Source organism: Molothrus aeneus, chromosome 7 (genome assembly GCF_037042795.1).
Source record: "Molothrus aeneus isolate 106 chromosome 7, BPBGC_Maene_1.0, whole genome shotgun sequence".
NCBI classification, from domain to species: Eukaryota; Metazoa; Chordata; class Aves; order Passeriformes; family Icteridae; genus Molothrus; species Molothrus aeneus.
The window spans coordinates 22,390,022-22,411,789 of record NC_089652.1 but is presented as its reverse complement, the minus strand read 5'-3'; the positions used below and the strand labels follow the sequence as shown (position 1 = coordinate 22,411,789).

The 21,768-nt window shown below is 39.9% G+C and overlaps 1 protein-coding gene across 2 annotated transcripts in view; it reads right to left on the bottom strand.

Annotated features, from left to right (window-relative positions):
* Positions 1 to 20,912, bottom strand: part of RBMS1 (RNA binding motif single stranded interacting protein 1) — a 140,936-nt gene extending 120,024 nt beyond the window's left edge. For both annotated transcript variants that reach the window (XM_066553672.1, XM_066553674.1), the window contains exon 1: positions 20,617 to 20,912. In XM_066553672.1, coding sequence (XP_066409769.1) covers positions 20,617 to 20,691 — 75 coding nt within the window. In that variant the 5' untranslated portion in view covers positions 20,692 to 20,912. The remainder of the gene's footprint in view (positions 1 to 20,616) is intronic.
* Positions 20,913 to 21,768: the final 856 nt, after the last annotated feature.

Sequence of the window (21,768 nt, the reverse complement as noted above, 5' to 3'; positions counted from 1 at the left end):
TAGTATAGAGTAGAATATAATTATTCTATCACAACTGTAATAAACTGCAATTGCAGACAGGAGTGTGAGTAATTTTTGGTCAATGAGGAGTAAAAACAGCTCAGTGAAAGTGAAAAAAATGTATAGGTTAAACACCTTAATTTCAAGTCTGCAAATAACACAAAAAACTGTTTTCATCTCTGATGAGTGAGTCTTGTGATTATCTGAAATTTCACAGGATTAGTACTATTCCAACAGAATGCAAAGGTCAAGAGGTGTTGATTAAGAAAAAGGATTTTTGAAAGAAAACATTATCTATTTGAAACAATGCACCTGGAGAGAAATAACCCAGCACAGGCTGGGAGCCAGCCTGCTGGGAAGCTGCTCTGTGGAGAAGGACCAGGGGATCCTGGTGGACAAGAAGCTGTCCCTGAGGCAGCAGTGCCCTTGTGACCAAGAAGGCCAATGGGATCCTGAGCTGCTTTGGGAAGAGCATTGCCAGCAGGTCAGAGGAGCTGATCCTAATCCTGTCCCTTTGCTCAGCCCTGGTGAGGCACATCTGGAGTGCTGTGTCCACTTCTGGGCTTATCAGGAAAAGAGACATGGAGCTCCTGGAGCAGGTCCAGCAGAGGACTATGAAGATGGAGTAAAGGACTGGAGTATCTCTCTTAGGAGAAACAGCTGGGGGAGCTGGGCCTGTTCGGCTTCCAAAAGAGACAACTGAGAGGGGACCTCATCAATGTCTGTCAGTGTCTGAAGAGAGGATGACAAGAGGTTGGCCCAGGCCCTGCTCAGGGGTACCAACCAACAGGACAAAAGGCAAAGGGCAGAAATGCACAGTGATGCACAGGAGGTTCCACCTGAACACGAGGAAGAACTTTACTGTGCAGTGACTGAGCACTGGAACAGGCTGCCCAGAGAGACTGTGGAGTGTCCCTCCCTAGAGATATTGCAGAACTGTCTGGATACAATCCTGTGCCATGTCCTCTGGGATGATCCCGCTTAAACTGGGAGGTTGGACCAGATGACCTAATCTGTTCCCTTCCAAACGGACCCATTCTGTGATTCTGTGATTTATGTTTAAAATTTCTTTGTAAGCTTTGAACTGTTCTCTTCTGGATGTGGATGAATATTTTTCATATACCATTCAATTAGTGTCCATTTTTCTGTAATGTCATTAACTGCACACAATCTCATTAATTGTTGTACAATTAAGTCAACAACTTACATTACTTACTGTACATTTAAATTCATATCCTACTTTACCTTCCATTTTTACATACATCCATTAATATTAAGTTTTTCATTAAAAATGTTCATTTGTGTATAGTCTCTACACAAAAATAAACAGCTTAATAGGAACTAAGGGTGGCCAGTTAATGAAAAACTGAAAAAATAACATTAGTTGCAAGCAATACAAGAACTATTATGATGCATACGTATGCAAAAGTATCCAAAATAATTTATTTTGAAATAAAAAATTAAAGATAACTAGAATAAATAAAAAATAATACTGGTGATTCTGGAAACTCCTAGTGTTATAATGTGAAACACAAGTATTTCTGGGACTAATGATATGCTGAGCTGCAGTTACAATTCAGATTATTCACTTTCAAAGTCCACCAACTGGCTTGTTGCTGTGGCTCTCCTTTATTCCTTCAGTAATTTGTGTTTGCCTTTCATGGGTTACTACACCAAAGCAAGGATGAGTACATGGATGCTTATTAGTCACAAAAATAAGGGTGCTCAAACCAATCAGAATTAATTTTGCAATATGTTAAATAACTATTAGTCCATGCTTACAACTCCCAAATTCAGGTACACGTTCACGTGTCCAAAATGAGTTCAGGTTTTGCTATACCCTCCCCATTATTTTGTATATATAATTTACTCCTTAAGCTGTACAGGTGAAAATGCAGTCCTGCCCCTTGATGCACTCAGCCACCATGGCACTGAATTACTCATCAATGTTCTCTCCTCTTGTTTATGTTGTAAGTTCCAAGAATGACTATCATATGAGTACAATGGAGGTCTTTTTAGCAGTATGCTGACATGAAAGAAAAGTTCAGCTATGTTGTTTAATTGTGTATACACTAGTGCTAGGCAACTCTCCAAACCTTACTGTAAACATTGTTTAAGGTTCATCCAGATCAGCACGATAATGAGGCTTGTGCTTTTTAGGCTTAGCTTTTAGTGACAGTTGCAGTTCTTTATAGTTTTATATTTACCTCTTCTGAAACACAGTTAGAGGCATCATACCAGGCTGACCTTTTTCTTTTACGGATTGATAGGTTGTCCTCTAAAGCCCTTGTCTAATATTCTGTTTACATCATGTTGTTTCCCTGGATGGAGAACTGATCTATTGTCTTTTGTCAGTTTGTCTGGAGAACATATTCATCACTGCCTAACAAATGGAAATACTAGATTAGTCAGGAAAAAAGTGCATATTCAACAAATGTGGTGTTAAAGACTTTAAGGGAGCCAAAAATACTTAAAAGTTCCACGAAATGTATGGTTACTCTGAAAATATCATTCATGCTCTAACAAGTGTGTATGCACATAATAATGTAAAACTGGCACCATTAGCTCTAATGTATAATAATTATGAAGTTATTTTTGTTAATGTAAAGACATCTTCAACTACAAAAATACACATCTGAGACCTAAAATACAGGACATGTGCTTCTTCAGTGGCGAGTTGTTGGAAGTGCAGACTGAGTGTGTGTAGGCAGACAATTATGAGACAAAGAACACTGCATTCCTAAACTTCAGTTTAATTTAAGAAGAAAGTTCATTTATTGCTGAAAGAACACAATTTATAGTGTTCCAAGTTTCTATTATATAAGTGCTGCTGCATTTTATTTTTTGTAAATGGCTTTTATTTTGCAACATACCAGAAAAATCAGTATAGTATTTATCCAACCCCAATTATATATTTCTAAAAGCTTACACAAAGTACAGCACATCAACATTTTAATCTATGTGCTTGTCAGAATCTAAGCAATTCAGAGCTCTGGTAAAGACAGGCAAAATACTTCAGATTTGATCTGAAAAGGTAAGATAGAACTTCAGATTTTTAATCATGTGAATATTCTTAACTACATTAATAATTTCCAAATGCTGTTTTCATGATTAAGCATTTTACAAATTGTGATGCAGAGCCGAAGGTTGTTAAAACTGACAGAAATAAAGTATTAGCAAAAAATACCATCTCTGTTGCAGCTGAGATGTATATATAGGTCTTCTGACAATGAGATTAACGTGTTGCATTTCTCTTTATCAGGTCTGTGATGAGCCTGACATTATCTCTGAACATTGCAGATTTCCTTAATAGTACCCATTAGTCACAGGATATTGAACTCACTGAATGCAACAAAGTTTAAAAAAAGTAATAATCTACCTTAAACCCAAGGATTATCACACAAAACACTTTGACTGTCCCTTCTGCTTATCCCTAAGGGCACTTTGTGCCCTGGGTTTCCCTGAGGCATGAAAGTCTCCTGAGTCCTCACACTGTGCATGGATGCCCAGCCTGTGTGCAGGGCTGCCAGCCTGCTCCAAGGGGACAATGAGGAAGGAACAATAAACTGCATCAATTGCCAGGTACCTTCCAGTGTGCCACACCCAGCTTCCTTCCAGAGACAACCCTGGGCTCACAGGAACACAACATCAAACAAAAAACAGTATAAGAAAATCTGCTTTTCCTTTACTATGCATTTCATTTCAAACAAACATTCTCTTCTATTGCTTCCTGAAGGTTTGGCTGGATGCTCAGCAATTTCTTAGATTGCTCAAAGGCAACAGAGAAAGGTCTCCCCAACTATGAGAGCTGTTTAGCCAAACCACGACCAACACCTTCCCTGGCACAGCAACACTCCGGGAAGGCAGGAGTATCATGGGAAGAAAACAAGATAGAAGGGGTCCAACACCCCTCATTAAATCTGTCCAGTCTGGGGCTTCAGCTTGTACTGGGAATGGATTCAGGAAGAGTGAGCAGAGTTGACAGTACAGAAAGAGCGTCCACTTGAGGACGAAACAGCTCCCTTGTACTGCAAGGGTCTGGGTCACTGTGAGAATGAAAAGCCAGCAAATTATTGTATATCTTAGATGCAACAAAGTTCACCAATGTAGTTTTTGTTCTCAGTAACTTTTTTTTTCATAAAAGACCACTGACAGTGCCCTAGTGAATGCTTCTGTGCAGATGCTAATAAGATTTTAGGGATATTTGCTTCTTCCTTGCTGGAACATGTTGGTATGTTTGGAAATTAATTGCCTAAAATCAGAAATTCCAAACTTAATTGGAATGAAAAAAGAAAAGAAGAATGTAAAAAGAAATTAAAAGTAGATACTTCAAGAGTCAAACATAAAACTCTAATAAATTAACTCAAGGAAAAAATATTTTTTTCTTAAAGAATTATTAATAAAATCCAATAAGGACCAGGAAATACAAACATATTTAAATGCTCTGTATATTTATGCTCTGATGCATCTCTGGAAAAAGAAAACATAGATTGTTTATCCAGCATAATGCTCTCTTTAACTAGAAAAATATTTAATTTCAAGTATTCCTAATGTGAAACTTGATTCTCAGTTCTTAGCTACATATAAGTCATGGGATACATTCCATAGTTATGAAGTATTACCTTGAGAGATTTCATGCTTCCAAGCACATGGCCAATTTCTGCCCTGGGATGCAAATGTACAATTCTCTTTGAAGTCTGTAAAAGTCACAAAAGTAGAACATGCTGCACACTGCAACTGAGTTTTTTCTGTATTTAGCATCAAATTCTACTCAGCATTACTTATTTAATTCCACTCCCCTCCAATTTTCATTGGAGGACTACAACTGAGCAGAGTTGGTCTCCCATGCCAACACTTACTGTAATTAAATTAAATATATGTCTATATATCCATCATAGTAAATGTGGCTTTTATAAAACTAAGCAACTTTATATTCATTCCTCTGCATAATATAACTTTTTACTTCTAAAACTCCTGGTATTTAATTAAATGTGTTAATATAGTTATGATATACTCATGTAATTACTTGTGTTTTGCACTACTGCACAACCTAGAAACCTTTTAATTTAAATTTAAATCCAAGATACCTGTGGAATTTCAGTGCTTATAATTCTCAAGAAAAGAGACATCAAAAAGAATGCAGAAAAATCTCATCTGTGTTCTGCCAAGTGCTCTGCAGCCCAGTCCCAAATACTGCAGGCAGGCAAAATGCTCACTTAGTGAAGTGAATAAATATTCATTGTGCATTTATTTACTTCTGCTATTGCTGGATTTAGTAATATAATTAAAACTATTAAAATCATTAATTAGAAGACAATATAGTTAATAGAGTTTTAGGTGACACAAGTTTAGCACACTGAGTCAGCTTAATTAAGTCTTGTCTACATTTGGAAAATTACCAGAACTACTCTGAAACAACCCTGGATAGGGATGTGTAGATACATGAACATCTATATGGGAATTTAATATGCTCAATAATTCCAGAAAACATTTCCTTATAAATTCCATTATATTTTTAAGTGCAGACAAGCTCTATATCTTGTTAGCATCAATATTCTGCACCGTTGACAGCTTTTACTCTCTAACACTCCAGCATGTTTACTTCAGTATCATCAAACCTTTAAGGCTTCATCCTGGAAAGAAGCAGGCACAGAAACCTCATGCATCCATTAACAGATTTATATTTAACAACATCTACAAGTAACGCTGTGACACGGCAATCACCTTGCAGAAGAAGAATTCCTTTTCTTGTTTAGATGGCTTTGAAAGTGGATTAAGTTGTTTTGGACAATGGCACTATTTTTTTCAGGAAGAAAGTTCTTTCCCCTTGAAACTACTTGAGGACAGGTTTTCCAGAATACCTAACAAATCCTCATACCTGGCCTTCCACCAGTGCTCACTGTGCTAATGCTGTGCCCAGTGCTGGCACAGCAGTCACCGCTCAAGGATCCCTGCTGTCAGAATCAAGGAACTAGATACCAAATGTCATTCTCAGGGGATGATGTCACACAAGACAGATGCAGGATGAAACTATATGCTGCAAAACCCTGAGATTTTATCATTTTTGAGTGTTAACATCACCAATATAACCTGTAATTTAAAAAAAAAAACCAAAAAAAACAAACAGCATCCAAAAGAAAGAAAACCAAAAGCTACAGAATAGAGTCATTAAACCTGAACAAAATAAAAAGGATCTTCTCTTGTTTAGATGTAGTTATAGTTTCAGGACAAAGTGCAAAATCACTCTGCATTATTCGCAACTCCCCATAAAACCGAAGCCCTTTTGTGGGCTGTGTTACTCCACAAGGATAGACTGTGACATAAAACAAAAACTCTGTGTGCCACTCCTTTGGAGTATCATGATCTCCACCACCACCAAAGGCCATAACAAATATTAATTCTGGCCACTTCACATAAAATGAATTAAAATATACAGATCATTCTATTTCAGTTATAGAAACTACAAATGTTATTCTGCAGTGATGACTTGAGCACTTCTAACCTGCTCTTGGTCCCGCTTTTTCCTCCAAGTGATCTTAATTTAAACACAAAACTCACCTCCCTGCTCACTAAAGCAGGCTAGAATCTTATTTCTAGTCCGAACACGGGATCTCCTCAGGTGCAGTGATGGACCTTAGCCTTGAGCTGACTGACCCATGAGCAGAGCAGGGTGTTTGGATACATAAGGGTTCTGGAATAGTACAAACAGCACAAATGAGCAGTAAAAACTTTCATGCCAGAAAGCATGTCTCTCTATTCATGAAGTCTAAAGACAAAATAATATGTTACTGTAAATTGTAAGTTTCACTCTGACTGATAAATTGCATAATTTCAACTGAGCTCTATTCCCCATGCATACTCTTCTGATCTTTTATACTGAGATGAGAGCCTTTTGGGTTTCTTTTTTGTTTAGCCACTTCTGCTAGGAGCAGTGATATCCTATCTGCTTAGAGGATACTAACTCCATTTAGTCTTTGCTATACTATATATTTTCTTGGATTCAGATTCATGCCATGCCTATCAGGATAAGAGAATTTATGAACATATAAAATATCAAAAAAAATTGCAACACCACCACATCACTTGAGAAAGTGTTCAGGAAGTTCTTGCATTTACTCTAGTTTCAGTGTAATAAGAAAACAAATGTATAAACTACAAGAAGTAAAAAGAAACACCAAACTGTTCAGTTCTGAGAAGTTTACCTCTGTAACTTTACATCCACTATCACAACAGGACTGCAGCAGATAAGGGGCAAAGGTAACTGACACATTTGCCCCAGGAGCACCTTCTGTCCTCTCACAATCTGTATAAAACAAGGCCTTACCCAGAGGTCTTGTCTGTCTGTTCCCTCCAAAATCATCCTTTGTTTTTGTAAAAGTAACCTTTTATTCTTGCTGAACTTTAGCAGTCCCCAAACTGAGTTCTTGCAGAATACTGCCTTCAATCTCCTTTTGTTGGAGATGGAACTCCCTATGGATGGCCTGGCAGCTGGAGGTGCCTTCTTGTGCCATGCTCTGGCAACACATGCCACAGCCTCTCCACTGAATTTGGCTTCTGCCCTTCTCTGCTCTTGTCACTTATTCTTTTCCCTTATCTGTTCCCTGCAGCAATTTTCCTCTTTGAAAATTAATTTTCCTTGCATTTTCCCTTCATTTAGCTTCGTACTTTCCAGTTACCTTTTCCTCTTTTCCCATCTCAAATGACAACACAAGGCTCAAGAGACAGGTCTACAGCCAGCTTTTCAGCGCCTATTTAAGCACTTCCAGAGACAAGCTCAGTGCTGGGGGCAGAGAAATCGAACTGGAACAGTCCCATGGAACCACCTTTCTCCAGACCAGGCGCTTTGGGCCTCAATGTGGCAGCAAGGACTAACAGTGAGTAGTTCTAAAGGTTACTTCCATGAGGCCAACACTAAATAAAACTACAGAACCCAGACTACTTCTCTGCTGTTATCTCTCTCAGTGGCATTCTGAGACATGATTTCCTTTCCTCGTTTCCAGATGTTATTCCTGTAAGTATAAATTATCAAAAGATTCTCACAAAAACTGTGAAACATTTGTCACTCCCAGACATAGCTCTCAGCTTTCTACTCCCAGAAATCCCAGCTCAGTCTCCCAACATCCTCCAATAATTAGGCAAGCCAGAGTTGCTCAAATCTGTACACAACCCTTGATACCAGTGAGCCTTCTTTCCTCTGTCTCCAAGGCATCCAGAGGCTCCTGAGCTCTGCTTTAAAGCTACAGGCTGACTGGTACGGTCTGGAGATTTTCCAGATCATTTAAACTGAAAAATGGGGGGCTGCAATAAAATAAATATTCAACTTAAGATTATGTTTATTATTTCTTCACATAAAAGGAATATTCTGGTGCATGATTTTTCTGCAAAGACTAGATTTTAGGGACCTTTAAATTAAAGAACACATGGAGCTCTGTATCAGTGTCAAGAGAAGGACTGAGGTCCTAATTTATGAAGAAAATCACAGACTAGTGCCCATTTTACACATGAATGCCTTCATTACACAGACAAAAACCCAGAGTATTTTATAAATAATACAGGCACATCCATACTTCACTAGTTGCCCAATATCTAAATTACTTGAAGCACAGGCTATCCTGCAGAGGAGGCACCGCATTTTCAAAGATCAAAGAATAACAGTAACTAGTCAATGTCAATCAAGGAAACTGAACCAACTATGAATATTTTTTAACAACTGGTAGGTAAATCTAAGCTAGTCTATATATCCAACACATTTTAAAAATGCCTGTATACAACCACCACCAGAGCACTGGGATGTGCAGCATCCTCCCTGGATGACAACAGCAGCAGTTTCCATCAATGAGAAGACAGAATACAGTTTGGAAGACAGCACTCAGATAAACTCCTACTTTTAAAAGGTGTGCCACACCTTTTAAATGCCAGGAGTTCTGCTGGCATATACACATTTCTAAACTTCATATGGATATCAGTAAAAGAGCAGCCATTTAAACTAACCTTGACAGAGCTGACTAGAGTGTAAGTAAGCTGGAAAATGACCCATTATACTTCATATGAATAAAAAAGGTATCTATTATTCATTTAATCATTATTCAATTATTCATCTGACATAGAATTCCACTTTCAATTTTAAAAGAAGGAAAGGGGCAACAAATATAAAATATGCGTAATTGCTTTTCTGCCTCTTCTGGGGGCAACATGGCAAAGTAAACTTTTGTCATTCTCCTCCATTTTTACTGTGGTATTTTGCTATTTCTCCCAGAAAGTAGCACAGCTACTCAGCATGAAAGTATTATGTGCTTGGTAACATTTCTCCCTGATCCCAGGCCTCAACTAAATAAAATTCCAAGAATAGCATCTAAAATTCCGGAAACCAAAGACAACTCCAATACACAAATATATCTTCATTTTTGTTCCTAATTCTATATTTTTGGAAAAATCTGCACTTTTTTTTTTTTTATATTTGGATAGCCCAGTCACCTTCAAGGTAAACATCCCAGGATGAAGAAAAAAAAAATAAAGAAGTATTCAACTGGTAACTTCTTTGGTAACAAGTTATAATGACTTGCAGTGATAATGCTGCTATCTTTGACTTTCTGAGAATGAAAGTCATCTTAGGGCCAACTTAATCCAGTGTTGGGTCCCTAAATTTATATTCTGGCACCTAACAAGAAACCTTATTTTCAGAATTAATGGACAACTATGATCAGTTCAGTTAGCAGAGTAAAAATGAACTGGCATTTGGTGGGTTTTACATGTTTTTCTCATCACCAATCTGGCTGACAACCATAGCTGTGATTTTATTTTTTTTAAGATCTAGTAAAAGCAGCATATTTAAGATTAACTCCAGGATCTGGGAACATGTGAGTTCCTATTATTATACCTGCCATTGAAAATCCCTAGAAAATCTGGGGGAGAGTATATAAAAGACACTGGAAAGAAGTGCTAATAAAAGCAGAGCGAGCTAAAGAAGTTGGGTGGGTGGCTTTGGAAGCCTTTCACGTATCCATAGCTCCTGCAGCTGATGAACTTACTGTAATTTGGAAGAAAAGTCATGTGAAATATAGCAGAACTGTTAGTGAAAAGCAATAGGAACATGTCAATTCTTCCAATTTTTTCTACTAGAAAGAATACTGCCTTCCTCAGTATTCTGCTGTATCTCTGTAAAGTGTCTGCTTGGAAAGAGACAAGATTTGGGGGTTAATTATTGTTTTATTTAATTTTTAATCCATGCTCCAGACAAAAACTTATCAACACATTCAGATTTGATGCAGGAACAAGAAATGTCAGCCTAAAAAAGTGGTTTGGTATAAGAATGTATACAAGTCTGTCACAATTTACAGCATAATTCGGTAGCACTATAATCTTCTGCCAGGAGAAAAATAAATAGACAAACCTAAAGCCTCAAATTTTAAGCAGCTTAAACAAGATATTTGCTAAAATGGGATAAGGGAATTTGCATGATTTATGATTATTGAAATATCATTTGCATATTTGTATAATGCATGTTCTGTTAAAGAGAAAAAGGGATTTCCTTCTATACCTTTCCTTTCCAAATTCCATAGCACAGCTTACAAGGATGGAGCATGGAAGGAACAGTAACAGTTTCTGTAGAGCCTCTTATGCTGATGGATGGCTACCAGGGCCAGTCTTACAGAATCACACACTAGTTTGGGAAGGACACCTGGAGGTCATACAGTCCAACTTCCCTCCGAGAGCAGATTGCTCAGGACCTTGTCCAGTTGAGTTTTCTACCATCTCCGAGAGATTCCAGAACTCTCTCAGTACCTTCAGGTCATGCTTATGGTGAAAAAAAATTTCTTCATATCTAATTACAATTTTCTTATGTCCTAACTTGTGTACCTGTGTTGCATCCTATTGCCTATTCCCCTCTAGGATAAAACTACCAGCTCTGTAGACAAGGGGAGGGCAGTGAATGTCATGCCTAGACCAAGTGGAGCACTACCAGTCACCATACTGGGACTGGTGTGTTCAACATTTTTACCTCAGAGAAGTGCAAAGTTCTGCACCTGTAAAGGAAGAGTCCCTTGAAATGATGTCAGCTGAGAAGTGACTGGCTGAGGAGCAGCTCTGCTGGAACAGACCTGGGGGCTGTGGCACACAGCCAGCCAAGCACAAGCCAGCAGCTTGCTCTGCTGCTCCTGCTGGGCTGCATTCAGAAAGGGAGGTGACTACCCCCCATTGGAAAGGCTCCATTCAGGATCCCACGTGCAGTTCTGAGCCCCCAGTAAATGGCACTGGTAAGCCAGAGCAAGTTCAGTGCAGGACTGTCAAGACAGCTGGGGGCTGGATCACATATTCTGTGAAAAGCTGAAGGAACTGGGTTTGTTTAGGCTGGAGAAATGGAGGCTTTGGTGGGAGTTAATAGCAGCTTTCCTTTTATAGAATGGAAATTTATGAGGAGGTTATCAAAGAGAAGGGCCCAGGTTCTTACAAGTCAATGAGCCTAAGTTGAAAAAAGAGAGGTTCAGACTAAAAATAAGGGGGAAAAAAATCACTACAAGAATAGCTAGCATTGAAACAGGTTGTGCTGAGATGCTCTGCACCTCCATCCTTGGAGACTTTTTAGAACAGACCAAATACTGCTCTAAGCAACCTGGTGTGATCTTCTAGACAAACCTGATTCGAGCAGAAGGCTGATTTAGAGAGCTCCTGGTATCCTGTGATCCTATCCCCATGCATCTCCAAGAAGTGTCTGTCTCCACTTTTTCAGTGCATTCTTATTTGATACATTTAGACAGCAATTAGATCTCTCCTTAGCCTTCTCTTCTTAAAATAGCCTGCTCTTCTAAATAAAGCCATTTGTAGGACCTGGGCATAAAACAGGGAAATACCCATATTCATCAAAGAAAGGAAAAAAAACCTCACCCAAATACAGATGTGGAAAGAGAGAGAACAGCCTAAATATAAACACTGTGAATACAGTCCAGTAAAAGGCCTGAGCAGTGAGAATAGTGAACTGGGGAAAGAAATTTGGGACTGTGAACAAAGAAACTGCTCCTATGATCCAAGTTTCCTGTGTTCAGGGAAACTGGAGTTTGACTACTCTGTCATTTGTTCAAATGCATCACAGAAACGACTACATATAGCCCTTTTTCCAGCGACCTGGGACAATAATAATCTGAGCTTTTGGACAACTGACTGGGTCAAAAGAAGTAAGAGGCACTCTGGAATCTTTGACCCTGATAGGAGCCATGTTTCCCCCTCCAATATGTCCCCATGTATTCTCCTCACTTTCATGAGCAATAGTCAAAAGCAAATGGTCACTAACCAGGAAAGCTATCCAGAGGAAACCAGAGGGTCGCTGACACTATTCACAAAATTCAAAGTTTGTATCATAAACCTTTCTTTAATGTTTTTTCTAGGAGACAGAATGTTTTCGCTAGTACTTTTCCAAATGAGTCACTAACACCCTTGTCTTAATTCTGCAGCTGCTGCTAATTTGAAGTGCCAGCCTTCTCCCCTCTTTCCCCAGAATGAAATAAAATATCAATGTTGCACTGTGCTGAAAATGGAAAGTTAGATGTAACACTATGCTACAAGGCCTCTGGAAGTTTCATTTACATTTGATTCTTTCTTTCCCCCCAGGCCTATACCTAACTTAAGCCCTCTCAGCAAATTATTTCACACTTACCTCCACAATCATTGGTCCTAAGAATGAAAGATTGACTCAAAAGGTTTTTTAACACTTAGTGCACCAATATCTAACACAATTTAAAACAACAAAAAAAGAAGATAAGTCATAGAAAAAAGTTTTAACAGTTATCTGCATTTGTAATCAGCATTATTTGCATGTGTAATCAGCAAATTTATGTGTAATCAGCAGCCCTGCTGGCCAAGGCTCCAGAAAACCTTTTGTCCAGAAAAGCTCCACGGCCCCACTTCGTGAGACAAAAGCGAGACCCAAGGGGGTGGACCTCTTTTGGAGACAACTTCACCCACAGCCATGCAAATCTCAAACTTCTTAAGTATCTCATTAGTTGCTCCACTGTAAAAAGGTACTGCAGCTAGGGGGTTTGGGCTTAGTATTCAGCCAGACTGGTTTCTTGATTCAGCTCACTGACCAATCACACAAATGCTAGGGCCAGCACAGGGGGAAGAATGGGTTGCTGGGAGCAATGGGGGAAGACAAGATTGCCCTTTTTGGCTGCTGTGCATAGTTATGTAAAATTAAAGTGATTATGTAGCCATGGCCTGAGGGATAGAAGAGGTCACAGATACTACCACAGCCTATAAACTGCTGTGGAAATTGTGTCAGTGTGTGTTGCCAAGAGACAAGCACAGGAATTCACTTCTTAACCTGTTGTAAAACCCACAAAGTGAAGCCTGTTCACTCTACCTCTCTAGGAAACCTCAAGACTTCCCTCTCAATGCACAAGACATTTTGTTCCATTTTGTATCAGTAAGCTCTGTTTATCTACCTGGAATGATTCTGAAGCGTTTCTCACAGGCCTTACATGAGATTTCAAAACCTTAGCTTAAATATATTTTGAAATGTTTTCATTGGAGCAACTGAGACTAAATGTGCTCTTACAATCTGAGACTGTGAACAAGAAGATGGTGCTCCAAAAGCTACCATGCAAGAAGAGAGCCCTGCATCTGGTTATACCTACCCATGTCCAAGCTCTGACTTCCTTAATTCTGAGATAACATAATTCAGCTTAGAACTTAATGAAATAACATTTCAATGCAGATCTTGATATTTTCAGCTGAGGAACACTAGGTAGATGCATGAAGTCAGAAAATTATTATGATCTATTTAACCACAGTAGATATGACCAGAATCTGTTTTGTGTCTGTTTTGAATGAAATGAATTAAACTCAAATAGAACAGATTTTTATCAACACGCTTTTCCACCATTTTTCACTTTTTAGCAAAATAGGAGTTTTTCCAGCAGAAATAGTTGTGAACACTACTTTGCACAGGCCACAAAGTCTATACAATTGAACAAAAAACAAGTATGTAATTTTAGCTAAATCTGAGCATACATCTTCAATGGACTATTTCTTAAAAGAAAAGCATAATTTAATGAAAAATAACTTATTTTTTAAAACCATTGTTAATTGCTCTTGATTATGGAAGACTGGAACTGAAATACCTAACCGTACCAAGATATACTTTCCCATTTATTAATACACCTTTGTTCAAACTTCTTTACTACTATCACAATCACATTTCTTTCATTAGGAGTACTGTGTTAGTAGCATCAATTACCTTTCCAAGTGATGCAAATACTATCAACATTGATAGCTCAAACTTTGCTACTCAGACTTCAAAGTGGATGAAAAATTGTGTCCAATGAGTTTTTTTGATGTATGTACTAAAAAGATATATTTCTTAGAGGCATTGTTTTATAGTAAAATAGATTTAGAAAACAATGCTTAACTACATTGTATTATTCTTCATTGGAAAACATGAATAATTTTGCCTACCTTTTCTTTGTTCTTTCAACATTGAGTGGAAGCTCAGAAATTTACTAAGGAAATTTCATCCTTGAGACTGAGACCTAGAGACTTATGCTCTAACAAGAAGCAAAGTACTTAAAAGTATATAGCATGCTCAATTCTGGTTTAAAAGTAATGAGAAAAAAAACAAACCTACTATCATTATGAAGAGTACCAGCTGAGTTTTGAAAAAAATATACTTTAAAGAACTGTTTTATACAGAGAAAATTAGCTTCTCCCCACACAAACTTATTGAACACCTTTCATGACTGCCTTGGGATCCTGTGCTGAGAGTAAAGCTAGAAAATACACCAGCACAAGTCAGACATTGTGTAATTCTGCTTCTTACAGCTATTGCCTACCTACTGGTTATAAACTTCACATTCGCAAACCCGGTGCCTGGAGGGGGTTAACAATCAAAATACAAAAGGAAAACAGCCCTGAATAAATGTCTCAAGACTATTTCAAGTCATATATAGGTTTATCACTTTTCTGTTAATGTCAGTCCCATAAGACCATCAGACTCAGGATCTGCTCATATGTCTGCAGTAAAGTTACTACAGAATCATAAAGAGGGTCCGAGATTTTGCTGACGTTTGTTAAATGACGCAAATCACACAGTATCAAATTAAGCCCCAAGTATGGGGTACTTTAGGGATGAGTTTAGTCTCAAACTTCTGGAAACTACAAAGCTAATAAGAACCTGTAATTTCCACCATTGATTGAGTGGAGAAAATATTTTTAACTTTGTCATCTGCAAATTCAGTCATTATATATGTATACATATACCATCCCTCTCCATAAGGAGGTTGGATTCAGGGAGGAAAGTTGTGGCTATTTAAAAACTCTTTTTAACAGAGTCCCTAGGGAAAAAAAAAATACAAAATTAACACACCTTACAGATGCCATTGCTGCTTTTCCTTGATTCCAGCCCCAATCACACACTCTCTAAGTTGCCCTCCCTAACTTTTGCTCCTCTGAAGTGAAGATTATGACCATCAGGGCATTGCAAATCACCTCCAAATTAGGCATGATCAGCATAACCCAACAATAAATCAAGATTCTAGTAAATTTTGCTTATTTGAAATGAAAGGCAAGACTCATGTTGGCTTCAGTGAAACCAGTATTCGAGATGATGGTGGTGTGAAGTGTTTCTACAGTTCATGTTCCTTTAGCAGAATTGTTTAGAGAGTTACAATGATGTACACAAAAATACGTGATATGAACTCTTGCAGAACTTTGTATGAACTTTGCTCAACCCATTTCTAGAGAGACTTTTGAATATATAAGCATTATTCCAGCAAAAGTTTCTAGAAATACCTCCTAAAGGGTATATTTCACCAAAGGCTACCTGAACCAAACTTTAGAAGTTCAAAGGAGCTATAACTGGGACAAGGATAGAGATGCCCTTCACACAACAAGCTGGCTGGAAGAATTACGAACAATCACTGTGATCAGTGACAAAAAGTTACTGGTCTGATGAATGGATGTTCTCAGTTTTGGACTGAGATATTTGGAAGAACAGAAAATGCTCTTTCTAGGTAACACTCTTCATTTCTCTCTATTTTCCATCCTCTGAAATAGTTCTATAGAGTCAGAGAGATTATCTTACCACCAAAATGCTCAAGTTTTTCTTAAAATTGGTAGATTTTTACAATTCTTTCCCTTCCACAGTAGAGTTCATTTTTGGAAGAAATTGTCTGCACAGTTGCACAATAAACCTCCATCCTATCTGGAATGGGAGAGAACACATTCAAGAAGCTGAGGAGGACAATGGGATCAGGTAACTGTGTGGAGACAAAAAGCTTGCCTGCAACTAACCTGTGCTTTTCTTTTATTTCAGTGAATTTCTAAGCTCAGCCAAGAACCACAGAGCTCACAACTAGGGACAATGAATACAACTTCCCAGAATATAAAATGTGCAAATTGCTTCTGTCCAACCTTACAAACATGCATACTCTCCTTTACTGCAAATTTGTCTTTTACTATGTACAGATTTTGCAGTCTTAGTGCATATGAAATAAACCTAACTAAAGTGATCAGAATTAGTAATCATTGATACTGATGAAAATCAGCCCATAAGCTCCTGAAACTTTTTAAAGGATGACAGACCTGTGCTTGGTGAAGAATGCAGTGCTGAGGCACACATAAGCAGCAAACAATTAGCAGGTTCTTCTTCTACTGCTTTAGAAGCTGAAGGTTCTACATCGGTCTATTAATTTCATATACTGACACTAAACTGCAGCTTATCCAGTGTCTGCTGATAAGACAATTTCAAGTCTACTTGGTTTAATACTGTTAACTGACTTCCTTCTTACTCTGCCATCAACAGGCTTGGATAAAAATTAACTGTTCCCATTTTAAAGTTTGCTCTCATCAACCTGAGAATAAGGTTTTGTCATGGCAGAATCTGCCTGCTCACTACAGTTAATATCAATCTACAGTCCTGCCTACAAACCCACACAACTTCTAGAAATACTGGTTCTTCTCAGAGCTGCCAAAGCAGCAGTTTTGCAGCTACCAAATGATAAAGTTCAAAGCCCACTCGAAGGCAATTTAGCAAGATTCACAAGACTTCATTAGTTCTAGGTTTTGTTACCTAATACCATAGAAAATAACTAGAATTCAAGTATCACACAGGTATTATCTACGACTACTAAATGCTTACACTTTAGATAAGCCATGCTATCTATAGGAAATGTTGCCATCTTCCATGAACCCTGTCTTACACAAAGAGCTTTCCTTTATGATACAGAAGCCTACTAGTGGAATTACTCATATTGCCACATTACTCTCCAAGGGAATACCAGTCATACAGGCAGTTGTCACAATTTAGTTGTAAACTATTGTGTGCATTGTGACCCTGAATTCCATTTGATATGGGAAAACAAAACATAGACTCACTTTTATTTCTTACTTGACCAAAGCAAACAGACTGTGGCCTAAGCATGCCTCTACACATTTGTATTTGTTTATGTGTACTCTGTCTTGTTAAATATTAAAATACTTTGCCTGGCACAGCCAGGTTTTACTCCTGGGCAGACAGGCCTTTAAGCACTAGTAGAGCACATGTAATATTAATGAAATAATTTTCCAAAATGTTGAAATACAAAATCTCTCAGTTATAAGTAAAGCTTCAAGCATGGAAACCAGATACAACTGAGTTGAAATTTGAAAAGCAATGTTACAGAAATATGGTTAAAGAAAGCACCTAAATCATTAGAAACATCCATTGAACTTGGAAAATATTTTTGATGCTTTCTGACAAGCCATACAATGCTGCAATACGGGAACTGTCCTAAAACATACACTAATTAGAAGACACAAAATTTACCAAATATATCAAGCATATAATTCCAGAGTAAAAACTGTCCTAAAAATGAAGGTTTTACAAGCTTCAACTTAAAGCCATTTCAAACTGCTTTCATTGCCATAATGATATTTCATTTTAAGTCTTCTTCCAATGGTAATTTTGTTCTTTTCATTTAAGTCCATGGTTTCACTAATCTCTTTTGATGCTGAGTTCCCTAAGACTAGAGGAAGGGAGGTGCTGAATCACAGCAAATGTTTATATTTCCTCACAGAATGTATCACTGAACCAGCTTGAATACTTCATGAATAAGACTGTGAAGATCATAACAGTCAAATACAAAATCTGTTTTTTAAAATCTGTAACATATTAATATCAATTTAAATAGTTGACCACATCAACATTTTAACCCAAAGAGCCATTAGGAATTTATGCAATTTATCTAATGAGTATTTTTGAGCACTCTGCAGAAAAATCCATCTTCAAGGAATTCCTGTCACCTCCTAGTTATTGATTTGCAGATTATTAGTCAGCAGATTTTCCATCTTTATTTAAATAAAGATAAGATGAGAAGCAGAACTTCTGGTTTAGGAGATTTTCCTACCTCCCCCAGTATAATCATGTACTGTTACCCATTGCTCATTCAGCAAAGGCGAATCACTTCTGTTATCATTTGTGTTTAACAAAACCCAAAGATTTCTCCAGAATTACTGAAAGAGTGGACATAGAGTGGACAGTGAGCTGTTTTAGGGCCCAAAGAACAGAACAGCTAAAAACTATGAATTAAATGAATATTTCTACGTGTCCAGAGGGGATCCAGAGTGGGAAGATTGCTTATGTTACTGGATTCTGCATACTTGAGTACCAAAACCTACAGTCACTGGTCCCTGTATCTATACCAAGAAGACACCTATTTTTCTTTTATTTCTTTAATAAAATCAAGATCTCTGAAAACAGGAAACTTTCACTGGATCTCAGATATTTCATTTCATGTATGTAGGTCAAATGGCTCTGTGTTCTCTCTGCTGAAACAGAGCAATGTAATTTCAGGCTGTATAATTTTATAGCAAAGACTGCAAGGCAGTTTGAAGATGTCATTGACTGTAAAACAAATCAATATTAAATTATCTGTACAGGAAACATTTTCAAAAGACAGTCCATCATGTTTTCTCATAGGATCATGGATTTCTAGGATCATTCTTTACTAACTACTATAAGCTATCAGAGTTTATCTCCCTCTCCAATTATTTACAGGTCAAAGCAGCCAAGTGATACTGCTTTATATATATTCCACGTTATGTACTTGGTTTGTAATTTACAATTGCCACACAAGATCATTAGGATAAAAGTTTCTGAATAAAGACATTTGTTTCATTTGAGAATGTAAATATAGTCTTACAGCTATGTGATGCAAAAGGCTGTCCTTTAGGCATTCCACCTTTCTTTAAAATAATACATTAAATATATGCATACACATATATATATTAAATATATATGTAAACAGTTACTGCAGTGATTACTCTGCAGCTAAATCTTTAAATGGCTATAGTCTGTCCATCTTTAGCCTGATGTCGATTACACATTTAACAGATTAGTCATTTCAAATCACCCAAAGACCTTCGTCACATTTCTATCAATTTCTGTACATATGAAAGCACATTTCAAAGCCTCCTCATTACTGCCTTGTAAAATGTCTCATGACTGTCAAATGGAATTTATTTTTCAGCCAAGCAGTCTAAAATACATTTCACAATATAGTAATACAAACACAATAAAAAGAAGAGCCTATCAAGTGTGCAGATAAAGGGAAGGGAATTCTTTCCTGTCATTGCCAAAGAGGCAAGACAGTTCAATAGCAAAAAAAATAGAAAAATCACAACCAAACCCACACCACAGTAATAACCTCTAAAAAAAGTTCACACATGGAAGCCTCATATGGGTCTGTTTTGATTTGTGAGGAGTGTCACTGGTGGTTGGAAAGGCTTATGCTAAATGTTCCAGACAGCTGATGCAACCACCTCTGCATCTGCCAGTTTGCAGCATGATGCTTCTAGAGCAGTGGGGCTGGCTGCCCTTAAAGACTTGAAGGAGAAAGGGAAAAAGGTGGAGATCCTCCGCCGCAAGAACTACTAACATCAGTATCCCCACAAACAGCAGCTACCCGTGTACATTAATCATCACGACCTGGACCCTCAATGCGTTTTTTAATCCAGTTTGAAAACTGTGAGGTGGCAGCTCACAAAGGTCCAACTCCGCAGACAATGAGTATCCACCCCAATCCGACAGCTTCCCCAATGCCCGTATTTAATTGGAATTACGGCCACCTCCATCGCGGCAGTAAGCGCGCCCTGCCACCCCTGGGGATGTCACAGCACCCCCGCCGCGGCTGAGGCACGGCCATGGCAGCCCCCGCCGGCCGAACTTGGGCTGCTCTGCCCGCGTTCCAGGGGCTGCGCCGGGCGAAGGCAGCGGGAGCGCGGCCCGCAGCGCTCCGCTCTGCGGCGGGGTGGCCGAGGACGTGGTTGGGAAGGAGGAGACACGCCGAGAGCCCCGGGGAAGAGGAGGGACCGACAGCGGGAGGGGAAAGGCGAGAGGGGAGTCAGGTCGGAGACTGCACGGTCGGGAGCGAGGAGAAGCGGTGGAAGCCCGGCGGGGGCTCCCGGGGCGGCGGCGGGCGGCAGGAAAGGGCCGCCGGCTCTTTCCTGTCTCCGTCCCCCGGTGCAACCCGACCGCCTCCCCCGGGCCGTGCCCCAGCCGCGGAGCTCCCGCCCGGCTCGGCCCGGTCCGGCCGCCCGGAGCGGGGCCAGCCCCAGACCCGCCGCGCCGCCCGGCGTGCCGGACCCTACCTTCGCCTGCAGATACTGGGGGTAGTAGTAGGTGGTGTACTGGGGGTACATCTGCTGTTTCCACACTTTGCCCATGAAGCTGGAAATGTAGCCTGCAGTGCAGGGATGGGGGGGTACTTTGGGGGGCTCCAGCCGCCTCTCCGTCTCTCTCTCTCCCCTCCTGCCTCTTCCTCTCCGGCGGCGGCTGCTGCTGCTGCTGCTCCTCGGCCGAGCTCAGACCTTCGTCCACCCAAAAGCCACAGCGGAGCGGAGCGGGGGCAGGCACTCTCGCTCTCTGCCCGGGAGTTCCTGCCAAGTCCCCGCCCGGCCGGGCCGAGCAGCAGCGGCAGCGGAGCGGCGGCGCGGGGAGCGCTCGGGGCCGGCGCGGCGGTGCCAGGCGGCGGGGCAGGGCTGGCGGAGGGGCGGGGGACAGGGGCGAGGGGAGGCGCTTAGCCCCGCTCGGCGCCCGGGGCGAGCCCCAGCCGTGGCCCCGCGGCGGGGCAGCCCCCGGGCGGGGGGCGGCGAGCGGCGCCGCTCGGCCCGAGGGCCGCTCCAGCGCCGGGGAAAGCTGCGGTGCCCGGCGGGAGCGGAGCGGAGAGGAGGCTTCCACGTTCTGGAGGAGAGGAGGAGGACGGCTGCAGCGGCCGCATCGAGCCCGGTTCGGCTCTGACCTAATTAGCCTGGTTGTGCTTTGTTATCGCCTTCCCTCTTTTGTGCATCCCGCTGCTGAGCAGTGGTGCAGGGCACAAGCTGGAGGGGAAAACTGGGTACAATTTTGGAAAAACAAATTTGGCTTCAATTCCGCCTGACGGTACAGGGTGCATTTATCTGCCGGAGCAGAAGAGACTGCAGTGCTTAAATCAGTTTACAGAGCTGCAACCACAAAGCCAGACCAAATTCTCCGTCTGGCCCATTGCACGTTCTTAAATTTGCACTTCAGCGAGTTCTCCAACAGGAAACATTCCTGTTCTAGACAGTAATAACTGTATTTTTTCACTTGAATATTTTCTCTGAGAAAGCTGGTTTCCTGAAAATTAGAAGGACTGGCAGCATACTATGCTCTACTGTTGAGTGTAAAAAACTCAGTCCAGTGGGTTTACTTCTGACAAATCCATCTCTTTTCAACCAAAGATAAGCTGATCCTCAAAGCATTAAGCAGATGCCATTTCTTTG